The sequence below is a fragment of the Elgaria multicarinata genome, chromosome 9 (assembly GCF_023053635.1).
Source record: "Elgaria multicarinata webbii isolate HBS135686 ecotype San Diego chromosome 9, rElgMul1.1.pri, whole genome shotgun sequence".
In the NCBI taxonomy this organism is placed as follows: Eukaryota; Metazoa; Chordata; class Lepidosauria; order Squamata; family Anguidae; genus Elgaria; species Elgaria multicarinata.
In genome coordinates, this window is record NC_086179.1 from 30,224,069 (window position 1) to 30,247,152 (window position 23,084).

A 23,084-nucleotide genomic window follows, 5' to 3' on the forward strand; every position below is an offset into this window, starting at 1 on the left:
CAGGTGGGTTTACAAACATTTAGCCATGGAAGTGCATTAAAGATGCACAGCCTCTACACCAAGCAGGCTGTAACACTTTGAGAACTGTATATGGAGTGTGTCATGGTGCCCAATGGTTGTCAATACTGTTATAAACCGTTTTAAATCAGTAGCATAGATCCTGCCCAGGAAAAAGATAGCAACTCTAGCTGAGGGCCACAGATGGATCTATTAGCCCACGTTCACGACCTGCCATTCTAGCTATGTGAACCATCCCAGAATTCTGGGAATGAAATGAACTTCCAGCCTTAGCCTGTCCATGTCAACCATAGGGGTGCACAAGGGGTGTGCCCAGGCAAAACCTAATGTCTCAAGCAATAAGCATTTCCTCAATCCTCCCCTCCCCTACAATGGCCCTCCCACAGTCAGACAAGCCGAATGCACAGTAGGGCATCACTGTCTACAGTGTTTAATAAATAAATGAGTAAAAAAACTATCCTTTATGACTGAGTATTCAATAAATGTTCACCTGGGTGCACACCCTAACGAAATGTGCTGTGCACACCTATGTTGTCGACGCAGAAAGAAGCACTGTTGGGTACAAAGGAACTTAGTGCTAAGTCTGTGCAGCGAAAATGCAACCCTACTTTCCGGGAGTGAAGTCATTAACACGCATTGAGCATGACGTGGGGAATCCACGATCAGCTCCTTTAGCGTTCTGACTGAAACACAGGTCGGATTCACAGCCCCACTGACATCAGAGCCATCGGCCTCCACCGGAGAAAGGACAGGAGGACTCTGGGCCTGTAATGCGTTTCCTGGGAAGTAAGTCCCGCTGAGTTCACGGAGGCTTACTGCCAAGTAGCAGAGCCAGCGACTCCAAAAGGCTGAAATGCCAGAGCGACGTAACGGCAGTTAACGCCTTGTCAGTAACTGCTCCCCCCTCCAAATCTCTACGGGGTGACGTAGGCAAAGTGGGGGGAGTCTTTGACACCACGCTTGACGCGAGCCGGGAGTGAGGGGCGGAAAGCGGTTCGTTACGTCATCGAGCTCTCGTGCTCGGCGCTCGCTGATGACATCACGCACCAGCGGTCGACCCCCTCCGCCTTCCGGTGTTGCTGAGGAGCGATAGGGCGCGCGTTAGGTGACCTCATGGACATGTCAGTAGGTGACAGGGTGAGGGAGGGACAAGCAGGCCTTTGCCGGAAGAGGCTTGCACGTGTCCGAGTGGAGGAAGCCCTCTACGCGCTCTCGTGATTTCTTTCTCTCGCCAGCTGGAGCTATGAGTTGTCCTGTGCCCTGCGTTGCCTGGGTTCCTCGAGGCGTTGCCAAGGAAACGCCTGATAAGGTAAGCGTAGAAGTTTGTGGCAAAGCTCAAACGCCCCCCCCTTCCTTCTGTCATCGTTAACTCCCATTAAGTGAAGCAACGAGTGGCTTCCGCGATGGCACCAATAACCCTTAAGCATCTCCATGTTCCACTCTTCCCCGAGCTGGAGCCCTCCGATGCTTTGGACTACAATTCCCATAATCCCTAGCCAACATAGCATAGCTGGTTGGAGGATTATGTGAATTTTAGTCCAACTTCTGGAGGGCTCCAAGTCTGGAAAGGCTGTTCTATTCAGTCAAGACACAGCACCTGCTTTACGCCTTTTCGGGTGCAAAGCAGAGAACAAGTTTTCCAGTTCACCAGAGCTGTTATTCAGGCTGCATGTAAGCAGAACCCTAAAACAAAACAAGTGGGGGTGACAAACAGCCCCCAGTTTGTGATTGGAATGGAAGAAGTACATCTTCAGCACAATTGTATATGTGTCTGGTCGGAAGTCAGACTCTTTCAGTTTAATAGGACTTACTCCCAGGTAAATGAGCAAAAGGTTGCCTTAATTATCTTGGGCCACTAAGTGCCAGAAAGATGTGGGTTGGTAGCAAAGCCTTTTAAGGACAGAGAAACGATGTTAGCTTTCCCTTTGAAATATAAAAGCCAGCATTTATTAAGATCTGGCCTTGGCACTGATGGAACACACTGTTTTCTTATAAGACAGAGTCCTAATAAAGACATTGCAATGTATGTTATTTTATTAATACATAAAATGATATCTTGTGTTTCTTTGTAAAGCAGCTTACAATACATTATTTTTAAAAAATCTATAGCAATATAAGCAATTTAAATTTGAGGAAGGGAACAATACAGATAGTAATAAAACACTATTAGATTTGTATTTGTCTTTCTAATGGACCAGCACGTTATTAACACCCCTCACCCATCAAGCATGTAACACTCAGCATCCTTTTGCCCCCTCTCTAGGATTGGTCAATGTGCCATATTTGAACTGAACATCCTGTATTCATATTGTAAAAATTGCATAGAATAGCTTAGCCATGTCATGGACATTTGTTATTTCAGAGCGTTCCAGTTTCCAAGCTACCTAGTATGAATTAATTGTAACTTTAATTTGATTTAATTATAATTGTGTGTATTCACTTTGCAGGTCCAGCTTGACAAGGAAGAATTAAAGCGCATGATTTCTGAAGCCAAGGAGAGACTGCAGTAAGTTTTGACTGTCCTGGAATACGAATATGGGGAAAGCTCACCTTTTGTGTTTCAAATCTACATTAAGAAATAACTTGTTGCTAGATAACTGTAGTTTGTGTCAACATCTGTCAGATAGAAATAGATCTAGATTCTAGAAGCATAGAGTTGTGTAAGTGAAAATATGAAGAGAACGGTTTCTTGAGGCTTATTTCTATGTTTGTTGTGTCTCTCAGACTTGCACATACATACTCAAGAGTTTAGCAATATTAGCTTTGGAATATGCTATTTCATGTTTTACATTTTTGTATGGGATTTCCACAAAATCTCTCTTAGGCTGGGATTCCAAAAATAACTTTTTGTGGTTCGTAAAGGGTCTTGCCTGTCACATCAGCAGGGCAAGAACTTCAAAGAGGAGGGTTATGAATTTAGCTTTGGTCCCCAGAGGAAGAAAAAACAGTTTCAGAATAGTATTTGGGGATGGCTGTCCAGACTGTGGACACTCATCAACACATAGTAAGGTGTACTTATGGTAACTGAAATTAGTGGGTGTAGAGAAACCCTGGAAATGCAGGCCACCTCTAAATAGGGATCGCTGAGTGGCAGTCAAAGACTCAAGACACAATTTCTCTTGCTTTAGAAAAGTTTATTATGAGCAGCCTGCAGTGCAGCAAGGTGACAGAGGATACAAGGAACTGCCCACTATTTTCAGGAAAGGTTATCATACTTATAGGGTCAGTTCCCCTTAGAAACAAAGCAGCACTTCCCCATACAATACACCAATCCTAAAACAGTAATAGGCAAGCTTTTCAACCAATGATAGGCAAGGCAGAGTGCAATACTTTTCAGGCCAGAAAAACAACATATACTTGAGAAACCTGACCATCCGTTCATTTTGCGGTTAGCTTGCTTAAATATATTTTAGTAGCTGCAGAAGCTTTGATTAAACTGCTACAGAAGCTTTAATTTATAATAGAAGGGGCTTAAAGCCACTATTTCAATACAGGGTGGGCACAGATAAAACAGCCCACATACTTATTTCCTCGACCGTGGGCTTAATTGCACATGTGTTTAAGTGATGAGCAGACCGGTGTGGAGAGTGATTGATTCAGTGTGCCCTTCATGTTAAAGGAGAGTAGCAGTTGCAGCCTTGCTACTGGTTCTTGGAGTGTTAATAGTCTCATTGGGAGTGTTGCTGCTATTCCATACCAGTACTCTGAGTGAACTTCCAGGAAGCAGATGTGAGATTACTGCTGAATCCCGTGCATATGCATGTTTCCTTGGGGTTATGGAATTGTGCAAGAGACTAAAAGTTAGGTGGTGGCATTCTAATGCTATTCAACTTTGTGAAATTAGTGGAAATACAGCATACCAATTCCTTTTATTACAGTCAACAGACCAATAAAACATATAAAACACATAATAAATATTTAAAATACATGAAATTAAAACAGAGTATGATTACATGAGCCTCCTTAAAGTTCTGTGCTAGAAGCAAAGGAAAATCCTGCCACCATAACTGATCTGGTAAGGATTGCGTGATTAAGAAATTTAGCAACTTGTTCAGTGGTATGCTTATCTTGACCCTGTAAAAGGACCGACATAAGGGTCACAGACGATCGTCCAGGTAATCGTTGCGTGAAAGGATGAATAAGGGTTTTTCTTGCCTCTTGATAGAAGCTGCAGTTGAATAATACATGGGAGATAGATTCCACCTCCTCGTTGTTACAGGGGCAGCATCTATCTGATAGTGGGACTTTCCCAAATCTGCCCTCCATTACCCTAGAAGGCATAGCATTGAGCCTTGCTAGGGAAAATGCCCGCCTATATTTGGGTATAGATAACCAGCTTAAATACAGAGGTACACTATTTTGGTCGTGATCCCGTAGCCCCAAGGCATACGGGGAACATGGGCCCTGTGGAGCTTGCTGTAGTTCCTGAGTATCAATATCCAAGAGTCTCTGCTTAATGATCCTTTTGGCGCTACCCAGGTCCAGGGATAACAGATGGTCTTGGGAGAGCCCTATGGTGGTAAGTTTTAGCTGAACTGCTTTCACCTATGGAGATTTATAAGAGTCCGTCCAGACCATAGAGGTGAGCGAATTAGGGACAGGAATTAAATTGCAACGCAGCCAGAAATAGAGTGTATGTATCCACCCTATACATTATAGGGTACTCAACCCAACTTCCAGATTTAAGACTGCACTAGCAACACATCTTGGGACTCCAAATATATATTACCTTTTCTTGCATAAAGGGCAGATGACAGTAATATTGATGATGATGATGATGATGAACAGGAAGAGGCTCCAGGAGACACCATGGATGTTGCTAATGCTGAGGCAGCTACCTCTGCTCCCAAAGATGGGGAACGCGAGGAGGCTGACAAGCAGGATGATGCTGATGATGTACTGGCAGAATATGATTTGGATAATTATGATGAGGAAAATGCAGGTACTGTTAACCTCATTTCTCTGTTCCCCACTACCACATTCTCCATAAGTTCTCGTATGTATGTGTGTGTTTGCTCGTGTGTACAGAGGTATGTGTTTCCTTAGAGGGCTGGCAATAGCATAGCCGGTATATGTATATGAATCTGGAGCTGAAAGAATTTGAGTAATTAGTGCTTCTAACAGAGTGAAGGAAAGGAGCTGTGAGCTTTATGAGCTAGGAATTTCATTTGAAGTGTAGCTCACTGCTCTTTTGCTAACTAGTAGATATTTGGGATTCACAGGGCTAGGACAGTCCAAAAGAGCTTCAAGTTCATCCCTCAGCCCTGACACAGGATCCTCCATGTACTTACCTGCAGCATGCAGAGACTAAAGCATAGACAATTAGCACCATGCTAAACTTGCCAGAGGAATATCTTCATTTAAATGACTGTTCAATCATGCCCTGCTTTGGCATTTTCCCAAGGCTTCTGGTTGACTGCTGTGACATGCTGTGGACCAGCTGAGACCTTGGTCTGACCTACGAGCCTTTTCTTATTGGTCAGGTTAGGGGGAACTCTCCTTGTCATTGAACTTGGCAGTTAGTTAGGCCCTGAGTGTGATGCAAAATAATTTATTTATCATATTTATACCCCGCTTCTCAGCCAAAAAAAGGCTCTCGGAGCGGCTTACAATTAGTTAGCAAAAAAGACAGTCCCTGCCCTCAGGCTTACAGTCTAATAAAGACATGACACACAAGGAAAAGGAGTCCAAGGGGGAAAGAGAGAGAGAGAGAGAGAGAAATTAAGTGGACCAGGAACAAGGCTGATGGGATGTCCTTCTCCCGAAGGAAGGGAGTCCAACTGGAGCAGGCCCCAATGTTTCCTCCGCCTGCTCCTGTCCCCTTAAAAATTCCATCTGCAGTGTGGTGTAGTGATTAGAGTGTTGGACTGGGAGTCAGGAGATCGGGGTTCTAGTCCCCACTTGGCCATGGAAGTTCACTGGGTGACTTTGGGCCGGCCACAGACTCTCAGCATGCTCTATTTACCTCACAAGGTTGTTAGGATAAAATGGAGAGGAGGAGGGTTTTGTACGCCGCCTTGGGTTCCTTAAGGAGGAAAAAAGGTGGTCTGTTAGGACTTCCAGAAGATGAGGGAATTTACACAGAAAGCAAAAGTGTCCATGTTGGCCCGTAACAAAAACTCCAAAAATCCTTATTAGGTTAATATCAGATTCTGTATTGAATACAGTGATGCTTTGTGCTCCAAAACATTTTTACTATAGAAAGATTTCCCTCCAAAAGTTGAAAATTTTCTCCTTTCTAAGCCTAAATCTGCAGTGGAAAAAGTATTGTAATTAATTCTAACTAATCTCCTAAACTTTTAAAACCTTGTTGAGAATAATATAATTCTATATTTTCCTTGAGTGTTCCTTTCCTTTTCTATTTTTTTTTTAAAAGGTTGCCATAGTTCCAAAAAACTGTTAAGTTTTACATTTGTGTAATTTCAGTTGGTCAAGTAAAATCTGTTTTTCATGTGAAATGGTGAATATTCTTTTACAGATACTGAGAGTCTTGGAAAGACCTTAGCAGGACTTACGGTATATGGAAGCAATGAAAATGATCCTTATATTACTATTAAAGATACTGTGAGTATTCAGACATTATTGTTTTGTTTTTTAAGACAGGAGGTGGGTTTAAATCTACAGCTGTAGGAGAAGACGCTCTATATGTGCTTGTTTGTTTGCTTGTTCTTTGTATGATGACCAGTCATTTGACCAGGGTTGCCTGTTGCAGAAAAATTCAACTTAAGATTAGTAAGGAATTGATTGGAGTAACATTTGTATCTTTTTGGACTGGAACATTTGTTTAGATTCCATACTAAATTTTAAATTGCTTTCTAATCTTTGTTCCTTTTGGCTGTTGGAGAACCGTCTTTTGAGCATTTCACATTGGAGTACCTTATGTGTGCAATTTTTCAAATGCTTTGGAAAACAGTTGTGATAATTTCAACTCTTGTATTGTTAATTATCTGGACCTCTTTAAACTCACAGCATCTTTAGAGATGGCCCTAGCATCTCACCTTAATTTGTATACTGTGTTCTGGATAGCTTAGGTCAGGGGCAGGCACAAGGTAGGTCTGGTGATTTGCTGTAGATCAACAAGATAATACAACTCCCAATGGTTTAACCATATAGACACCAAAAAGCATTTGTCCCTTCCTAAATCAGGCTGATGAGATCCAAAAAGCTTGCAGAAAAACAGAAGTATTAGGTAGGGGAGGAAGTGCCTTAGTTACATCCTGATTGAATTACTGTAATGTGCTCTACGTGGGGCTGCCTTTAAAGAGTGTTTGGAAACTTCAGCTGGTTCAAAGAGCTGCAGCCAGAGTATTGACCAGGGCTGGTTACAGGGAGCACACAACTCCCCTGTTAAAACACCTCCACTGGCTTCCAGTCTGTTTCCGGGCACAATTCAAAGTGCTGGTTATGACCTATAAAGTCCTCTGCAGCTCGGTTCCAGGTTATCTGAAATACCGTATTCTCCCTTATGAGCCTGCCTGTGCTTTGAGATCTTCTGGGGAAACCCTTCTTTCAGTCCCGTCACCATCGCAGGTGCGCCTAGTGGGAACATGGGAGGGGGCCTTCTTGGTGGCTGCTCCAGTGCTCTGGAACTCTCTTCACAGGGGAGCAAGACTGGCTCCCTCCTTGAGATGCTTTCGGAGGTAGGCAAAAACGTTCTTGTTCTGGCAGGCCTTTGGCGATTAATCTGGGCCTCTGTCCGTGCTAAGGACTTTTAAAATTGTCATGTATTTTAAATGTTTAAATGTTTTAATATTGGGATATATTTTTAACTTTTGTGTATTTCTATTATATTTCTAGTCATAGGTTTTAAAATGTATTTGTTTTAAATTTTGTAAGGCTTCCTTGAGGCTCGGTATTGGGCAAAAGGCAGGATACAAATAAATATAATAATAATTAATAATAATAAGTGTGAGCGAGAAAGTGGGGGAGGGTTGTTGTGTGCAAGCTCCAGTTCTAGTACTGAAAATGAGTTCCTGGGCTGAGCATGTGAACCTAGGTGAACTCAGTGGCCAATGATGGGGCTGTGTGATCCTTTGGCAGTTGCCCTTAAACAAATTATCCTCTCATTGCTGGGAGGTATCTGAGCATGGGGTATATCTGCCATTTATCTCTATGGTAGTAGAGATACCTCTCTATGGTGGTACCATTCTTAAACATGATAAAAGGAAGGAATTGGGGGCAAGGATGAAATTGGTGTAACTCAGCCCAGGTTCATTGTTGTGAGGATAAAATGGAGAGGAGGAGGCTTATGTATGCTACCTTAGGTTCCTTGGAGGAAAATGCAATAAGTAAATAAATAACCAGATGCATCTTACTATGTTTGGCTTGTAACAGCAGAATTTCTCTCTTGCTATGGTTATCAGAGGCCTGATAAAATTACTTAATATGCTGATAATATATCATTGGTATACTTAGCAGTTTTATTAGGCCTTTATTTGATACCCATAGCAAGATCCTCCATGCTGCCTGAGGTTTTAGTTTTGGACATTGTACATCCCAAAGTCATCTTCCTAAACTTCTTCAGTACTATTTTGAATAGTTATTTACCTCTGAGCTCATAAAAGCTTAGGCCAGCATCTGACGAAAGGCACAATTAGTTCTGTATGTCCGAAGGGACTGGGCATTTGTTTCCTTGAACACCAGCCTGCTGTGTGACATAGCAAACCGCTTCTGAAGCAGTGCGTAGTTTCAAAAGTAAGTTGTGTTGTGGCAATGGAGTAGTGGTTCAAAGAGATAATAAAAAAAATGCCCTTGGCATTCCCAAGGAGCTAGTTCAATTCTGACCATTGTCTGCAGCAATGATGTTTGAAAGCTTAGTGGTCCAAGCTTAATTATGTTTTCTTTTAGGAGCAATATGAGCAAGAAGACTTTGTGATTAAGCCCAGTGACAATCTTGTTGTCTGTGGCAGAGTTGATAAGGATCATTGCAGTCTAGAAGTTCATGGTGGGTAAACTCTTCTTGCCTTTACTACCAAATTATCTGTTAGGGCCAAAGAATTACTTCCATAATTGTTTTCATAATCCCAAAGCCAGTTACCTTCACACAATTGAATCAATCTGTCCTTTTTAAGAAAGGTTTTTATATATGGGGTATAAACACTCTCCTAGTGTTTACTAGGGTAATGCTGTACTATTCATTTCTCAGCTACTTTTAGTATGTGTATTGTACTCAGACTGTTCCCTTTTATATTAAAAACAACAACTTGCTCTTATCCTTCTTCAATACTTTATCTTCATAGCACATCTTGAGATTGCCCTATTACGTGCCTTTGACAAATAGAAGTTTATTTTAATTAAGCTGAACTATGGAGCATTTTCTTTCAGATGTTTGTGATAACATAAAGGCTTTAGAGAACATCACTGTTACCATTGCAGCTTTATCAACTGATTTCAAGTTTATAAGTGTCTCTCACATTATTATTATTATTTGTTGTTGTTGTTCTCATATCATGGAAACAGCTGTGGCCCTGCTCCCTCCTCCTGCCTTCTTTTAACACTGCACAGAGCAGACGTGCTGATCCTCAGGCCTGGAGGCCCAGTTTGGCCCTCCAGGGTTCCCCAGATGGCCATGTCCCTCCCCTGCTTTTCCTAACCACCGATCATTTGGTAATGGATCAGCTTTTGTGCATTGTTTTCCTCTTTCTAAAAGGTTGAAATGCTTCTCCAAAGGCTGATTTACTGGCAAAGCTAAGCATTAAAATATGCTAGCCCTTGCCCCCACTAGAATGCACCCCCCAAGAGCTTCTCCAAAATAGAATTCGGAACTTGGGCTGAAAGAGGGTCTGCACCCCTGATTCAGAGGTTTGTCCAAATTCTGTCAAGTTACATAGGAAGGAGCCTTATGCTATTGGCCTGTTTGTCTGTCTAGCCCAGGGGTGGGGAACCTGTGACCCTCCAGATGTTGTTGGACTGTGACTCATATCATCCCTGGTGATTGGCCAGGGTGGTTGGGACTGATGGGAGTTCCGCAGTATCTGGAGGACCACAGGTTCCCAACTGCTGACCCAGCCCAGCATTGTCTACTCTGTCTGGCAGCAGTTCTCTGGGACCCTAAACCGAGAGGTGTTGCCGATCACCTGCTACCTGATCCTTTAAACTGGGGATCAACACTGCGGTTATCTGCGTGCAATGCATGTACACAACCACTGGGGTGTGGTCCTTCCACATTGCTTGCGCTGTCGTTGGCCCAGTATGCCAGTGTGCTTTGAGTGGTTAAGGGCACAATCCTATGGAGGTTTAGACAGAAAAGTCCTCCAAGTCCCAGCATTCCTCTGGAGAATACTGGGAGTTGAAGGACTTTTCTCTGTCTAAACCTGCATAAGATTGCACCCTAAACTTGATAAATGTAGATAAGTAAATCTGATGTGGCTTATGTTGATACTGACAACCCGAAGGAGACTCACAAAACTTACAGCCCTCCAACCTGTTCGTAGCCCACCAGCTACACTCTGAAGCTTCTCAGGAGCATGGTGAACATTCAGGTTTTGCCTCCTGCCTGGCATTTCAAAAAGAAGCAACATGGCAGGCCACAGGGTGTGACTGGCTGGCTTTGTTTGGCTTGGTAGGTCACAAGTTGTGTAGGCCTGACCTGAAGTAAATAAGCTGTGGTGATGAAGGACCTTGGAAAGCACCTTCCCATGCATCACATTGAGTTGATTTAATGCCTGTGACCCTCTTAGCCTTATTTTGCACACTGGGATAAGTGCATATTTTGTTTCTTATGTTTTTATGGTGAGGGTACGCTTTGTTGGCTGCATTTACTCACATGGGGGGAAAATTAATTCTTTCAGTTTATAATCAGGAAGAGGATTCGTTCTACGTCCATCATGATCTCATCTTGTCTGCATACCCTTTAAGTGCAGAATGGCTGAACTTCGATCCTAACCCCGACGATTCTACAGGTGAATTGCAAGTTGATGTTTTAGTAAATTGCAGATAGGTGCTTTCTAGATAGAAAGGCACATTTGGCCTTTGGTCTCTCCTCTCTCCCCCATGCCTCCAGTTTGCCCTTTGTTTTAAAAGGCATATGGCTGAGGAATGTTTTTCCTCCAAGCAATAAGAACATAAGAAATGCCCTGAGGCTGGACCAGAGCAAGGGTCCATCTAGTCCAGCATTCCGTTCATTCAGTGGCCACCAGGTGTTGGCTGAAAACCCATAAGCAGGGCCTGAGTGCAACAGCACCCTCCCACCCATGTTCCCCAGCAACTGGTGTACAGAAGCTTATTGCCTCTGATACCGGACACTACTGAGTCATCTTTTTGATATTAAGAATGATGGTAAAACATTGCAGTAGACCACTTGACGGTTGGGGCATTTTGGCACTGTGCTTTAGTTCTTCAACTTGGGCTTAGCTTCCTTTGTTCTAACATACAACCAAAGTACTATTTCCAGCTGGCAATCAAATCCACCTTCTAGCAGTTGGCTACGCAAATTTATTCTGTAAAGTTATGCTTATTCCTTCAAATAACTTTAAATGTCTGCACTTGCTACACTTTCTTTATGTTTGGGGCTAGAGTACTGGATTTAAATGTGGAAAATCTAGGTTCAAATTCCAACTCCCCTATTAAGCTTGCTGAGTCTTTGGGCTAATTCTAAATCTCGGCCTAACCAAACAGGAGGATAATTGTGAAGCTAAAGTGCTGTTCTGACTTCTTTGAGGGAAGCATAGGATGCAAATGTAATAGTATCCTGTCCTACCCCAGACGTTTGTGGTAAGGAACAATGCATTTTATTTTAAAACAAACACACCCACTCATATTGATCCTGTTCAGACGACACACTTAAGCCATAGTTAGGCTGCCAACACTTTAATAGCAAATGGTTAGTGAGCATGTTTAAACTACTACTACTACTACTACTACTACTACTTATTATTATTATTATTATTATTATTATTATTATTATTATTATCCCAGCCTTTGCCTACTACTGAGCTTCAAAGCAGCCTTACAAAATTTTAAAACATATACATTTTAAACCTAGGAAAAGAAATGTACAAAAATTAAAATAAATAAATAAATTACAATATTAAAACATTAAACATTTAAAATACACGACAATTTTACAAGTCCTTAACATAGATGGAGGACCAGATTATTCTCCATTGGACTGCTGGAGCAAACAAGTTTTTGCCTGCTTCTGAAAGCACATCAAGGAGGGAGCCAGTCTAGCTTCCCTGGGAAGAGAGTTCCAAAGCACTGGAGCAGCCACCGAGAAGGCCCTCTCCCATGTTCCCACCAAGCGTGCCTGTGAAGATGTTGGGACTGAAAGTAGGGCTTCTCCAGAAGATCTCAAAGCACAGGCAGGCTCATAAGGGAGAATACGGTCTTTCAAATAGAATCATAGAATAGCAGAGTTGGAAGGGGCCTACAAGGCCATCGAGTCCAACCTCCTGCTCGATGCAGGAATCCACCCTAAAGCATCCCTGACAGATGGGTGTCCAGCTGCCTCTTGAAGGCCTCTAGTGTGGGAGAGCCCACAACCTCCCTAGGTAACGGATTCCATTGTCGTACTTCTCTAACAGTCAGTCAGGAATAACCTGGACCCGAGCCAGATAGGGCTTTATAGGTCATAACCAGCACTTTGAATTGTGCCTGGGAACAGACTGGAAGCCAGTGGAGCGCTTTTAACATGGCTATGTAGCCACCATTTATTTATTTATTTATTTATTTATTACATTTATATACCGCCCCCCAGCCGAAGCTCTCTGGGCGGTTTACAACACCTGGGCGGTTTACACCATGATAAGGAATGGTTCACATGACATGCTAAGCCATAATATTTAACTCAAAAAGCTTAAACACTGTGGCTTAGTGGGTCATCTGAACAGGGTCTTTGTGTTACAGCTTTGGGGGTTTTCGGGTTGTTGTTTTTTTGTATTTTCCGATGTTATTTGTTTTTGTTAGTGTTATTTACATATATGTAATTATAAAAGTTTAAAGTTTTAAAAATCCACAGAAAACTAGGGATGAGAAGACTTTTAATAAAAGGCATTATTTTTTAAACTTACTGAGACATTTATATCCCATGTTTCTATAATAAAATAAAAGACAAGGAAGCTTACGAATAAAAATAAAATGTTGATGTACCTCTGACAATCCTCTAGTTCAAATATACTATTATAAATTTGCCAATATAATAAGTTATTCATATAAGGAAATAACAGGGACCAGCTTGTCAACAATGTGTAGAAGTCATAAGGTAACTCAAAATTGCCTTGGGTGATCCTCTTTTAGGAAATTATATTGCTGTGGGCACAATGAATCCCGTTATTGAAGTATGGGACCTTGATGTTGTGGATTGTTTAGAGCCAGTCTTTTCCCTTGGAAACAAAAAAGCAAAAACGACGAAAAAGAAAGGAAAGAAAGTAAGTAAACACCTGTAATAATGGTAATAACTATAAGTTGTCACATGTTTGGACAAGGACCAAATGGGCACTTTCAAACCATTGGATTATATTCAGTCTTGACAAACCTATTGAAGGGTAGTTTGGGACCAGTTAGTTGTAGACGTTGGAGCAAAATAAACGCGTTTGTAACACATTATTGGGAGGGAGGGGATTCACTGTGATCTTCTCTGTGCATGGCTCTTTGAATCGATAGAGGTGACTTTGGTTTATTTCAGTAGAGTCCGTGTGAGAAGGTTTCTTGGTTATTCGTGGCTACCACTTAGAAAGGTGAAGGGTGTGGGATGCTGACTTTTCAACCCAGTGCCCGGGTGTAGGAGAAGGAGAAGTGCAAAGTATCCAAAGCTTTCCATAAAGATAGCTCCCCTCTCGCTTGTGAAGGGACCTGACAACAGAGGTTGTAGACCGAATGTGAAAAATGTGCAGATGGCCTAAGAGTAGTGATGTGGCTATTTTACAAGCCCTGCCCAGTTGAACAGGTACAACCAGCCTCCCCTCAGTGGTAGAGCATATCGTTGCATGCTGAAGGCCCTAGGGCCAGTCCCTGGCATCTCGAGGTATGGTTGGGAAAGACTCCTGTCTGAAACCCTGGAGAGCCACTGACAGTCATTGTAAACAATGCTGAGTGAGATGGGCCAGTAGTCTTGGTTCTGTACAACGCAGCTTCCGTGTTCACATGTAAGGTAAGAGTTTAGACTAGACCTCGGAAGCTGTAGGGACTTTTCTGCACCATGTCCTGAAATATGTGTTGTTCCTTGTTTGCCCATGGAAAGGAGCATCCGAATTCAGAGGCTAAACAAACATGCTTCCTTGCTTTACAATATATGGAAGCTGAAAATAATTTCTTGATGTTTCTATATAAAGAGTTTATCTAAAGAAGACAATAAAGAAGGGCATACTGACGCAGTCCTTGACCTTTCGTGGAATAAGCAACTCAGGTAAAATACTGTAAAGGCTAATTTAAAATGTATTTATATTTTGTAGAAATATATGCATGGCCAAATGTTTGCCCGTACTGCTTCAAGCTCGATTGGTATTGCAGAAAAAAGATTTCTACCCCCCTTTTTTCAAAAAGATTCAAAATGATTTACAATTAATAACGCAAATAAGAAAATTTTGATGTAAAATAATGTTTTGATTCTTCATATATCTCTTGTGCTCCATTTAAGCCCTTTTCTGATCTTAGGTCCTGTCCTCCATGTGTGTAGTGGATAGATGTCTGCAATATGCATATGCTTGTATGTGCATAGGCAACACTCCCAAGCCCATGAAGTGTACAGTATATGAACATGCTTACAGTGGCGGTGGAGCCTGTTTCCTCCTGCTGTATGTGAATTCATTATATGTGTGGCGGACTGGACTTAATGTCTGAATAGCGCATTAGTATTTCTTCTTTCTGGGAGTCTGCTGACAGCTTCCTTTGCTTTTCCCCCCTTTAATGTCTCCAGAGATTCTCATTCCAGTCTGATAGTTTCATCCGAATGTCATGTGGTTTATCAGGAATCACGATGACTGATCGCTCCAGGACAACTGCGTCAGATGGTTCTTACCACAGATACTCCCAGGTGGCCAGGGCCTGGAGACAGCAATCCGCAGGGTGCTGCTCTTTTAAAAGATGTAATTCTACAGGCTGGTTGGAAGGCTAGGTAGAGCCAGGTAACTTGTTGAAGACTCTGACAAATAGACAGTGCCAAGCTGATCTTGCTTTTATCTAGCGCTAGTCTTGAAGAACAAAACAAAACAGAAAGCTCACCTTGAATCAAAACGTAGTTGTGGACCATTGCAACTTCCATTTACAGAGACTTCACACTTTTTATAAAGAATTCCATTAATATGTTTCATCCTCACTGTCGGTGTGGTAGTAACCTTTTGAAGGATGCTTCCTCCTGTGCAGATTAATCAAACAGTTGAGGAAGCCGAACCATGCTGACCGTATTCCACAATCTCATTAAACCAGAATGTTGGGATTGGGAAGAATAAAGGGCCTGTTCAGAAGTCACTTTAAACCCTGCTGGTTAACGCTTTTGGTTAAGCAGCAGAGTTTAAGGTGTCTTGTGCGATGCGTTTTGCTAAACCTCGCTCAGCAGGGTTAGTGGCTCTAACCGTGGCTTAAAGTGTTGTTTGCGACAACAGAACTACAGTTTCACAATGTTGTCTGAACAGGCCAATTGTGTTCAGACTTTTCCAGTCTTTGTGTCTTTTAGGACAGTCACTACACATTTCAAGTATAAGCCTTTTTACTTGAGATGCATTTCATTAAGTGGGTGGGCTTTCTGTTCAAAAACAAACCCAGTTTTGTATCTTCTAGTCTTGGACAGAGATGAGACAACTGGGTATGAGATACATGTGCACATGCCCTTGGGCCTTCATTTTCTCCATTGCAATCAGCACACTTATTTCTTTCAGATCGGTGCTGGCGAGTGCATCAGCTGACCATTCTGTAATTCTTTGGGACATGTCTACGGGCACACCCGCAGCAAACCTTTCTCTTCATACAGACAAGGTATGTTGATGATTCCGGAGGCACAGCTGGATTCATCTGTTTTAGCAAAAAACAGAAATTTACCAAGAAATCTGTGGCACATTAAAGGCTAGGAAATATATTACATATGAAATTCTCATGGACTACAGGTTTTCCCCTACCCCAATTTTCATTAATTTTTGCCAGAAAAGAGCAAAGAGAGTACCCATTAGCTTATTCACTTAATTGAGAATGGCCCTGTTCAGAAGACACATTAAGTCACGGCATTAACCATGCTGAGTAAGGCAAAAACCCTTATTCACCGTGGTTAAAGGTGTGGTTTAAGGTGTCTTCTGAAAGGGGGCAATGTTTCTAGCTGCTTTACTTGTTGTTATTGTTTGTATCCCACCTTTTGCCCAATACTGTGCCTCAAGGCGGCCTTACAAAATTTAAAACCTATACATTTTAACTAGGTAATCGGCTTTTCACCCTTCACCCTGCAGGGCTCCACTGTATTTAATACATGCGTGACAAGCAGGTAGATGAATTATTCCTGGCATTGAGCTGCAAAGATGGACAAAGTTTCATCTGCTGAATTTATTCCACTCTAAAGTCACAGAAGCCCTGCCTAAAAGCAGTCTGCAGCCCTGGGCATAAATGTCAAAATCTTGTAGAACTACATCTAGTTCTGTTGAGACATGCAGAGTGAATTGAGGGTTGTAGCCAGGTCTAAGAGCTGATGATTACACTGGTGGTTCTGCTATGTGTTTGTTTTTGCAGCTAGTAATATGGATGTCCCCTTCAAGGCACTGTTGGGAGCAGAGCCTTCCTATTCCAGGAGTAAACAAGAAAACAAAACAAAATTATATTTTTTATGCACTTGTGATTGAAGGGACTTTTTATTCCTTTCAGGTTGTTGTTAGGCCCTGATTAGGTGGGAAAGAAGAAGGGGATGAGGTGTGGTACATGAAATCCTAGCTGAGGAAGTTCTTTTATGATGAGAAAAATTGAGTCTACCTATCAAAAACAGAGCTGAAACAGATTTGAGAGAACTGAGTTATAAAATGTCACAAGGCAAACATGAAAATGGCTTAAAGCTAGTTTAGATTTAAAAACCTCAAATTCAAATTGTATCTGAATTCCAGGCCGTTCTTTCAGAGTAATCAAATACAAAGGTGAATGGGGCCCTTATGCCTTTAATAGTTGTGTAGGACGAGGAATATTGACAGGTGCTCTTGCTGTAGTCCTGCTGCAGCGATGAAAGACTGCACCTACTGAAATGTTTTATTCGGCTGTTTAAAAAGTACTGCAATCCTGTTCTCAATTGCCTCTGGTAACCCTAAGCACAAGTTGGGTGTGTTCGATATTTTACCATTGAAACAGGTTCAGCAGGTTTCACAACCAAAATAAAACTATACAGGAAAAAGCCTTTTACATTTTGGTTTCAACCCTAGCTATAATTTTCTGGGTAGGTCCAGTGGTGAAAGCCCAATGGTAGAAATTGAGGTCACCAGTTGAGCTTGATTAGTTGGACAGAACACCTTTCAAAACACCTCTCCATTCACAGGGTCACCTATCAGGATGTCTGGGTTGTGAAGAGATGATTGCTATAGGAATGCCTTTATTTTTCATTTAAAGAATAATTCAAAGTAAATAAACATTTGTAGCCATGCACTAGAACTCTAGACTATTTTTTGTTCCACATCAGCGAAGTATTTTTTATTCCAATATAGATTTTGCATGCTAATGGATGTGGAGGGGTTTTTGTTTTTTGTTTTGCTCTCAACTAGGAGGTAACCAGATGGATAGAACCCTGTTACTTTTCATGGGAAGATTCTATATCGTGGACAATATATAAAATTAGATTGTACATACTGTGCGAAACTGAATCACAGTGTGAATGTATTTCAAATCTAATATTCTTTGTAGGTGCAGACACTGCAGTTTCATCCATTTGAAACACAGACTCTCATTTCTGGTTCTTATGACAAGTAAGGAAGGGCATGCTTTATTTCCATAGTTTCATATTTTCTGTGAACGCAGCATGATTGTAGGGGGAATACAGAAATCACAAATGTGATATAAAACCATTTTTTGTTTCAATATAAGCATTCAGCCAGAGTTAGTTTAATTATTTTGTTAACATTGTTATCTAAAACATTGGGCCAGTTTGCCCAATCATAATGGGTTAAACAAATACACTCATACAAAAGAGGATAGGGCTCCTGCAGCTTTAACTGTTGTGATGAAGAGGGAATTTCACCAGGTGCTGCATGCATATAAATGACCCCTGCTGAAATTCCTTTTCTATACAACCATTAAAGATACAGGAGCCCTGACCTCCTTTTCTTATGGTCATCCTAGCTGCATTGTGCAATCTAAATCCAAGTGACATGGTTTGTTGGAGTGGGAAACAACCCTCAAATAACCCATGGGCTCTTGTTGGGTTATTTGGAGATTGTTTCCCCCTCTAACAAGCCATGTCATTCAAGTTTGGACGACACAAGCTATACCCAGGTAGGTGATTAGGCAAATGGCACCTGGCATGCTCCATGCCTTAAACCAGCCACTGTGACTTATTTAACCTACAGTGATCATGTGAACTAGGTCACTGACTTACCTTCAGGATCTCTTCTCAATCATCTCAGAATGCAGGACACTGAATAATGGGCTCAAGTTACAGGAAACTAGATTCTGGCTGCAGGAAGCCAGGTTCTGGCTGGACATCAGGAAAAACTTCCTGTTAAGAGGAGTACAACAATGGTTACCTAGGGAGGTTGTGGGCTCTCCCACACTAGAGGCATTCAAGAGGCAGCTGGACAACCATCTGTCAGGTATGCTTTAAAGTGGATTCCTGCATTGAGCAGGGGGTTGGACTCGATGGCCTTTAGGCCCATTCCAACTCTAATATTCTATGATTCTATGACTTTTAACTCTGGTGGTCAGCCTAATTGTAGCTGCAATCCTATACACACTTTACCTGGGAGTAAGGCCAATTGAAATCCATAGGATTTACTTTTGAGTAGTCATGCATAGGATTGCACTATTCCTTGCCTTTATAGCCTCTGGAGTGGCTGTGAGTGTTTCTCAATTACTTATCTAGAATACAAGAGCTTTTTTAAAAATACTCAGGACTGTCTGTGTTTTAATTAATTGATAAATTTTAGTTTATAACATTTAAAGAACTGGATACCAAACTTCACTAAACGCTGATGGTACTTTTTCAGATCAGCCATTTTGTATGACTGCAGAAGTCCACAGGATAACCATCGAATCTGGCGGTTTAGTGGACAGGTTGAAAGAGTAACTTGGAATCATTTTTCACCTCACCACTTCTTAGTAAGTATGAGGTTTCCTTATTGTCTTATGTCCCCCTCCCCCCCCCCACTTCATTTTATATATTATACTCCACCTATTAACCAATGTTTTCAGTGTAGGGAGCACATTTTAAAATACAGTAAACTGAATAGCCAGTACTAACATGGAACATAACCCAGCAAAGATAAGCTAAGCAGCAAACTTGTCTGGCATTCATTGATGCTCCATTACCTTGTTTGGCAAAAAGTTCGGCAAAAGGGACTCTTTGACTAAGAATATAGGGTGGCCCAATCCTGCAAGTTTATTGCCATAGATACGCTACTCGTATTCATCTCTCTTTTTATTCTGGGTTTGATGATCATGAGAAGAGTAGACACCAGCTGGGTGGTTGGATTTGGCCTTGGGATTTCCCTGTTGATTGCTTCTGTTTCTAACAGCACTTGAAATATTTTCTCTAGGCCAGCACAGAAGATGGATTTGTGTATTGCCTAGATGCGCGTTCACATAAACCAGTCTTCACGATGAAAGCTCATAATGAAGAAGTGTCTGGTAATTTTTTTTCGCTGCCACCCTAAGCAAATTGCCAGGTCTAGTTATATACTGTAAACCCAATAGAAACTGGGGCTTGTCCTGCATGCACACCCAAGACAAACATTTATTTGCCACTCTGCTGTGTATGAAAGGTGTGCACTTTCTCTGGCTTAGGATCCTAATTGACATAAGAAATGTTTTCAAGGTCCCTACTTTTTACCAGTGGAAGGGGAAGAAATCATATTTTAATTGGCACTTGCTGGCCTAGGAGCCAAGCAACCTGAAAAATAAACAGGTCGGGGCTTACAAGCCAATAACTCTTTCACATGGCATCTGAACTCCATAGGAGCTCCATGCATGGTGAGAACAGGGTAATTGTTGAAGCAGTAGGTCTTTTGCACATAATGAGTCCGTGGGGAATATTCAGCCTCTGGAGTTGGCCTTGTTGATTGGCCTCTCGTTATAATACAGAATTTGGTTTTAAGCTCCTCGTGAATTCACTCTCTGAATAATGCTACACAGTAGAAATATATGCTTGTGTTTTGCAGGACTACAGTTAAGCAGCCAAATCAAAGGATGTCTTGTTACATCATCTACGGATAAATATGTGAAAATTTGGGACATATTAGGAGACAAACCTAGTTTGGTCCATTCCAGGGATATGAAAATGGTAATTTCAGCCTTTTTTTTAAAAAAAAAACCAACAACTAATCAATATAGCCTTCCACCCACCCTTATATCTTATATATAGTAATTCCAATGAGTCAGGAAAATTATTTAGCGTAACAGTGTCTCCAACAGCTTAATCATCACACACTCACAATTACCTGTTACAGACCTGTAGCATGAAAATGGTTTCATTGATGTGGGTAAGTAGCACTTATTTCACAGTGATACAGCTCACATGTCACTCTAGGCAATTCCTGGGTTGTTTAACCCAGGAATTGTGGGAGGAGCAGAGTGCATGAGTCATGCACATGGCATTTCCAATTTCAATTAACAATCCAGGAATCCAGCCCATTCCTGGGTTGTTTCATGACATCCAAAGCTGGAAAACTCTGGGTTGTTTATGGGTCAAACAACCCAGAGTTATCGCAACTACAAACTATAGATCGTTGGGTTAACTCTGGGTTATCCATAGTTCAGGGTTGGGATGTTGTTAACTGAAATCAGAAATGGCTTGTGCACTCCACTCATCCCTGCATTTCTTGGGTTAAAGAACCCAGGAATTGCTCAGTGTGACTGATAATCAGGTCAGTGTGTAGAGTAAAACTACGGTGAGTAGATTCCCTTATTGTCCTGATATATAAACCCACTCACAAATATCATAAAATGCCAAAAGCTAATATTGCATAAAACATTGCATTAAATACAAAAACTGAAAATATTAAATACAAAAACTGAAAATAGTAATAGATTAATATAATTTCCAGAGGGTAGTCATGTTACTGTAATGCAGCAAAACTAACAAAGCATCTTGTGCTACCTTAAAGACTAACAAATTTATTCTGGCATAAGTTTTCCTGGATACTGCCCACTTCCTCAGATGTTTGAAGTATTATGGAGAATTTGAGGTTTATATACAGTATATATGTATACTGTTTATATACAGTACTTTGTAAGGCTGCCTTGAGGCCCAGTATTGGGCAAAAGGCAGGATACAAATAAATAATAATAATAATAATAATAATAATAATAATAATAATAATAAAAAATTAAGTTTTTGCCTGTAGTTTGACTTGCTTGCAGCCACCACCACCCCGTCCCAAAACATATGTACTTATAGTAACTTCAAAATCTCCATAATAGTTCCTGTATCTGATAAATTGGACTTGTCTACAGATGCTTATGCCAGAATAAATTTGTTAGTCTTTTAAAGTGCCACAACTCTTCTTTGTGTTTATATTTGTTTTATTTAGTAAAGATTGCATTGAGTGCAAATGATCTGCACTTTGCAATTTGTACTATTGATGGGTTTTTCAAATGTTTTATATGCGAGCTTTGGGGTCTAGATGATTTCAGAGTGCTTATGAACCAGAGGCAACTCTTCAGATAGCATTTATTTTTTAATTCACACTGGTTTAAAACAAAAATATGAAACTTGACGTAGTTATGAGAGGTAGGTAGTTATTGGTTCAGCTGAGAATCACAAGGGAATCATTTTTGTCTGTCTTCTGCCCACAGGGTATCCTCTTCTGTGCAGCTTGCTGCCCAGACCTACCATTTGTCTATGCCTTTGGGGGAGAGAGAGAAGGGCTTCGTATCTGGGACATAAGCACAATTTCTGCAGGTAATTTATTCCTGTTAGTTCAAGTTCATCATATTTAATCCTAAATGGTGGCTGTACAAATTACTGTACATATGAATAGAAGAAAAAATAGGGTACAAGCTGTCAGAAAAAGAACAGACCGTACCATCATCTGTTTTTGTTGATTTGAATCATTCCTGAGTCCTGATTCTATTACAGAAGCAAAGCTATGAAGTAGAGGCCCTTGAATGCCTATGTGAACTTCTGGGCAGTGTAGAGCAACCTTCTCCAACCTGGTGACCTCCAGATGTGCTGGACTAAATTCTCACCCAGTCTGGCCATGCTGCCTGGGGATATTAGGAGTTGCTGTCCAGTTCCTCCGAAGGTTGTTGTAGGGATACTTATTATCTCATTCTATTCCCGAGGCCACTCCCAGAGTTCACCTGAGTGGGAGTGGGGTGTTGTGCAGAGGTTGCTTTTGCTTTTATCAAAGGCTTGTGGTGTATACAGAGTTCACTGCATAGTTTGCTGGACTGAAACACAAACTTTCTGGCGCCAGAACTAAAATGATATGGTAGTGTCACACATTAGGGTGGCCTGAGAGATCGTTCTTCTCGTTTTAAGACCTAACAGTAGCACTCACTCTTATTTGTGTTACAGTGAAAGATGCTTTTGGAAACCGACAGAGGCTAATAGTTGCGAAATCAAGTTCTGAAGCAACAAGTTCTGCTACCAGCAGTAGCAGTGATCCAGAAGCTGCAATGGAACCATGATGTATCTTAAATAATATTTGTATGTTATACATAAAGTTGCATTTGAAATATATCACCTGAATCAAATTTCTTGCAAACTCCATTTTCTTGTCTACTCATAAAGGCAAGTTATTATTGTGCTCAGGCTTGCTATATAAGCATTTTTTTCTGACAAGTTCAACAGCCAAAAATTGGAGTAAATGATAAAAATGCTGACAAGATAACCATGCAATACTTTTGTTCTTGTTATGAATAATAGACTTTACAAGCCTATGACTGGTCCTGTGGTTGGCCACGGGTCTCTTGAAAGCAGAAGTTGAGCCAGATTTGCCAATTTTTTAGAAACAGCA

At 41.3% G+C, this 23,084-nt stretch overlaps 1 protein-coding gene across 1 annotated transcript; it reads left to right on the top strand.

Annotated features, from left to right (window-relative positions):
• The first annotated feature begins 1,167 nt into the window (after positions 1–1,167).
• Positions 1,168–22,807, top strand: PWP1 (PWP1 homolog, endonuclein). Its single transcript, XM_063133446.1, has 15 exons — positions 1,168–1,327; positions 2,466–2,524; positions 4,764–4,960; positions 6,497–6,582; positions 8,866–8,962; positions 10,809–10,919; positions 13,255–13,385; positions 14,289–14,362; positions 15,831–15,927; positions 17,815–17,876; positions 19,113–19,224; positions 19,662–19,752; positions 20,283–20,404; positions 21,919–22,024; positions 22,643–22,807. Exons 1-15 carry the CDS (start codon positions 1,262–1,264, stop codon positions 22,753–22,755), a joined length of 1,524 nt encoding a protein of 507 aa, XP_062989516.1. The 5' UTR covers positions 1,168–1,261; the 3' UTR covers positions 22,756–22,807.
• Positions 22,808–23,084: the final 277 nt, after the last annotated feature.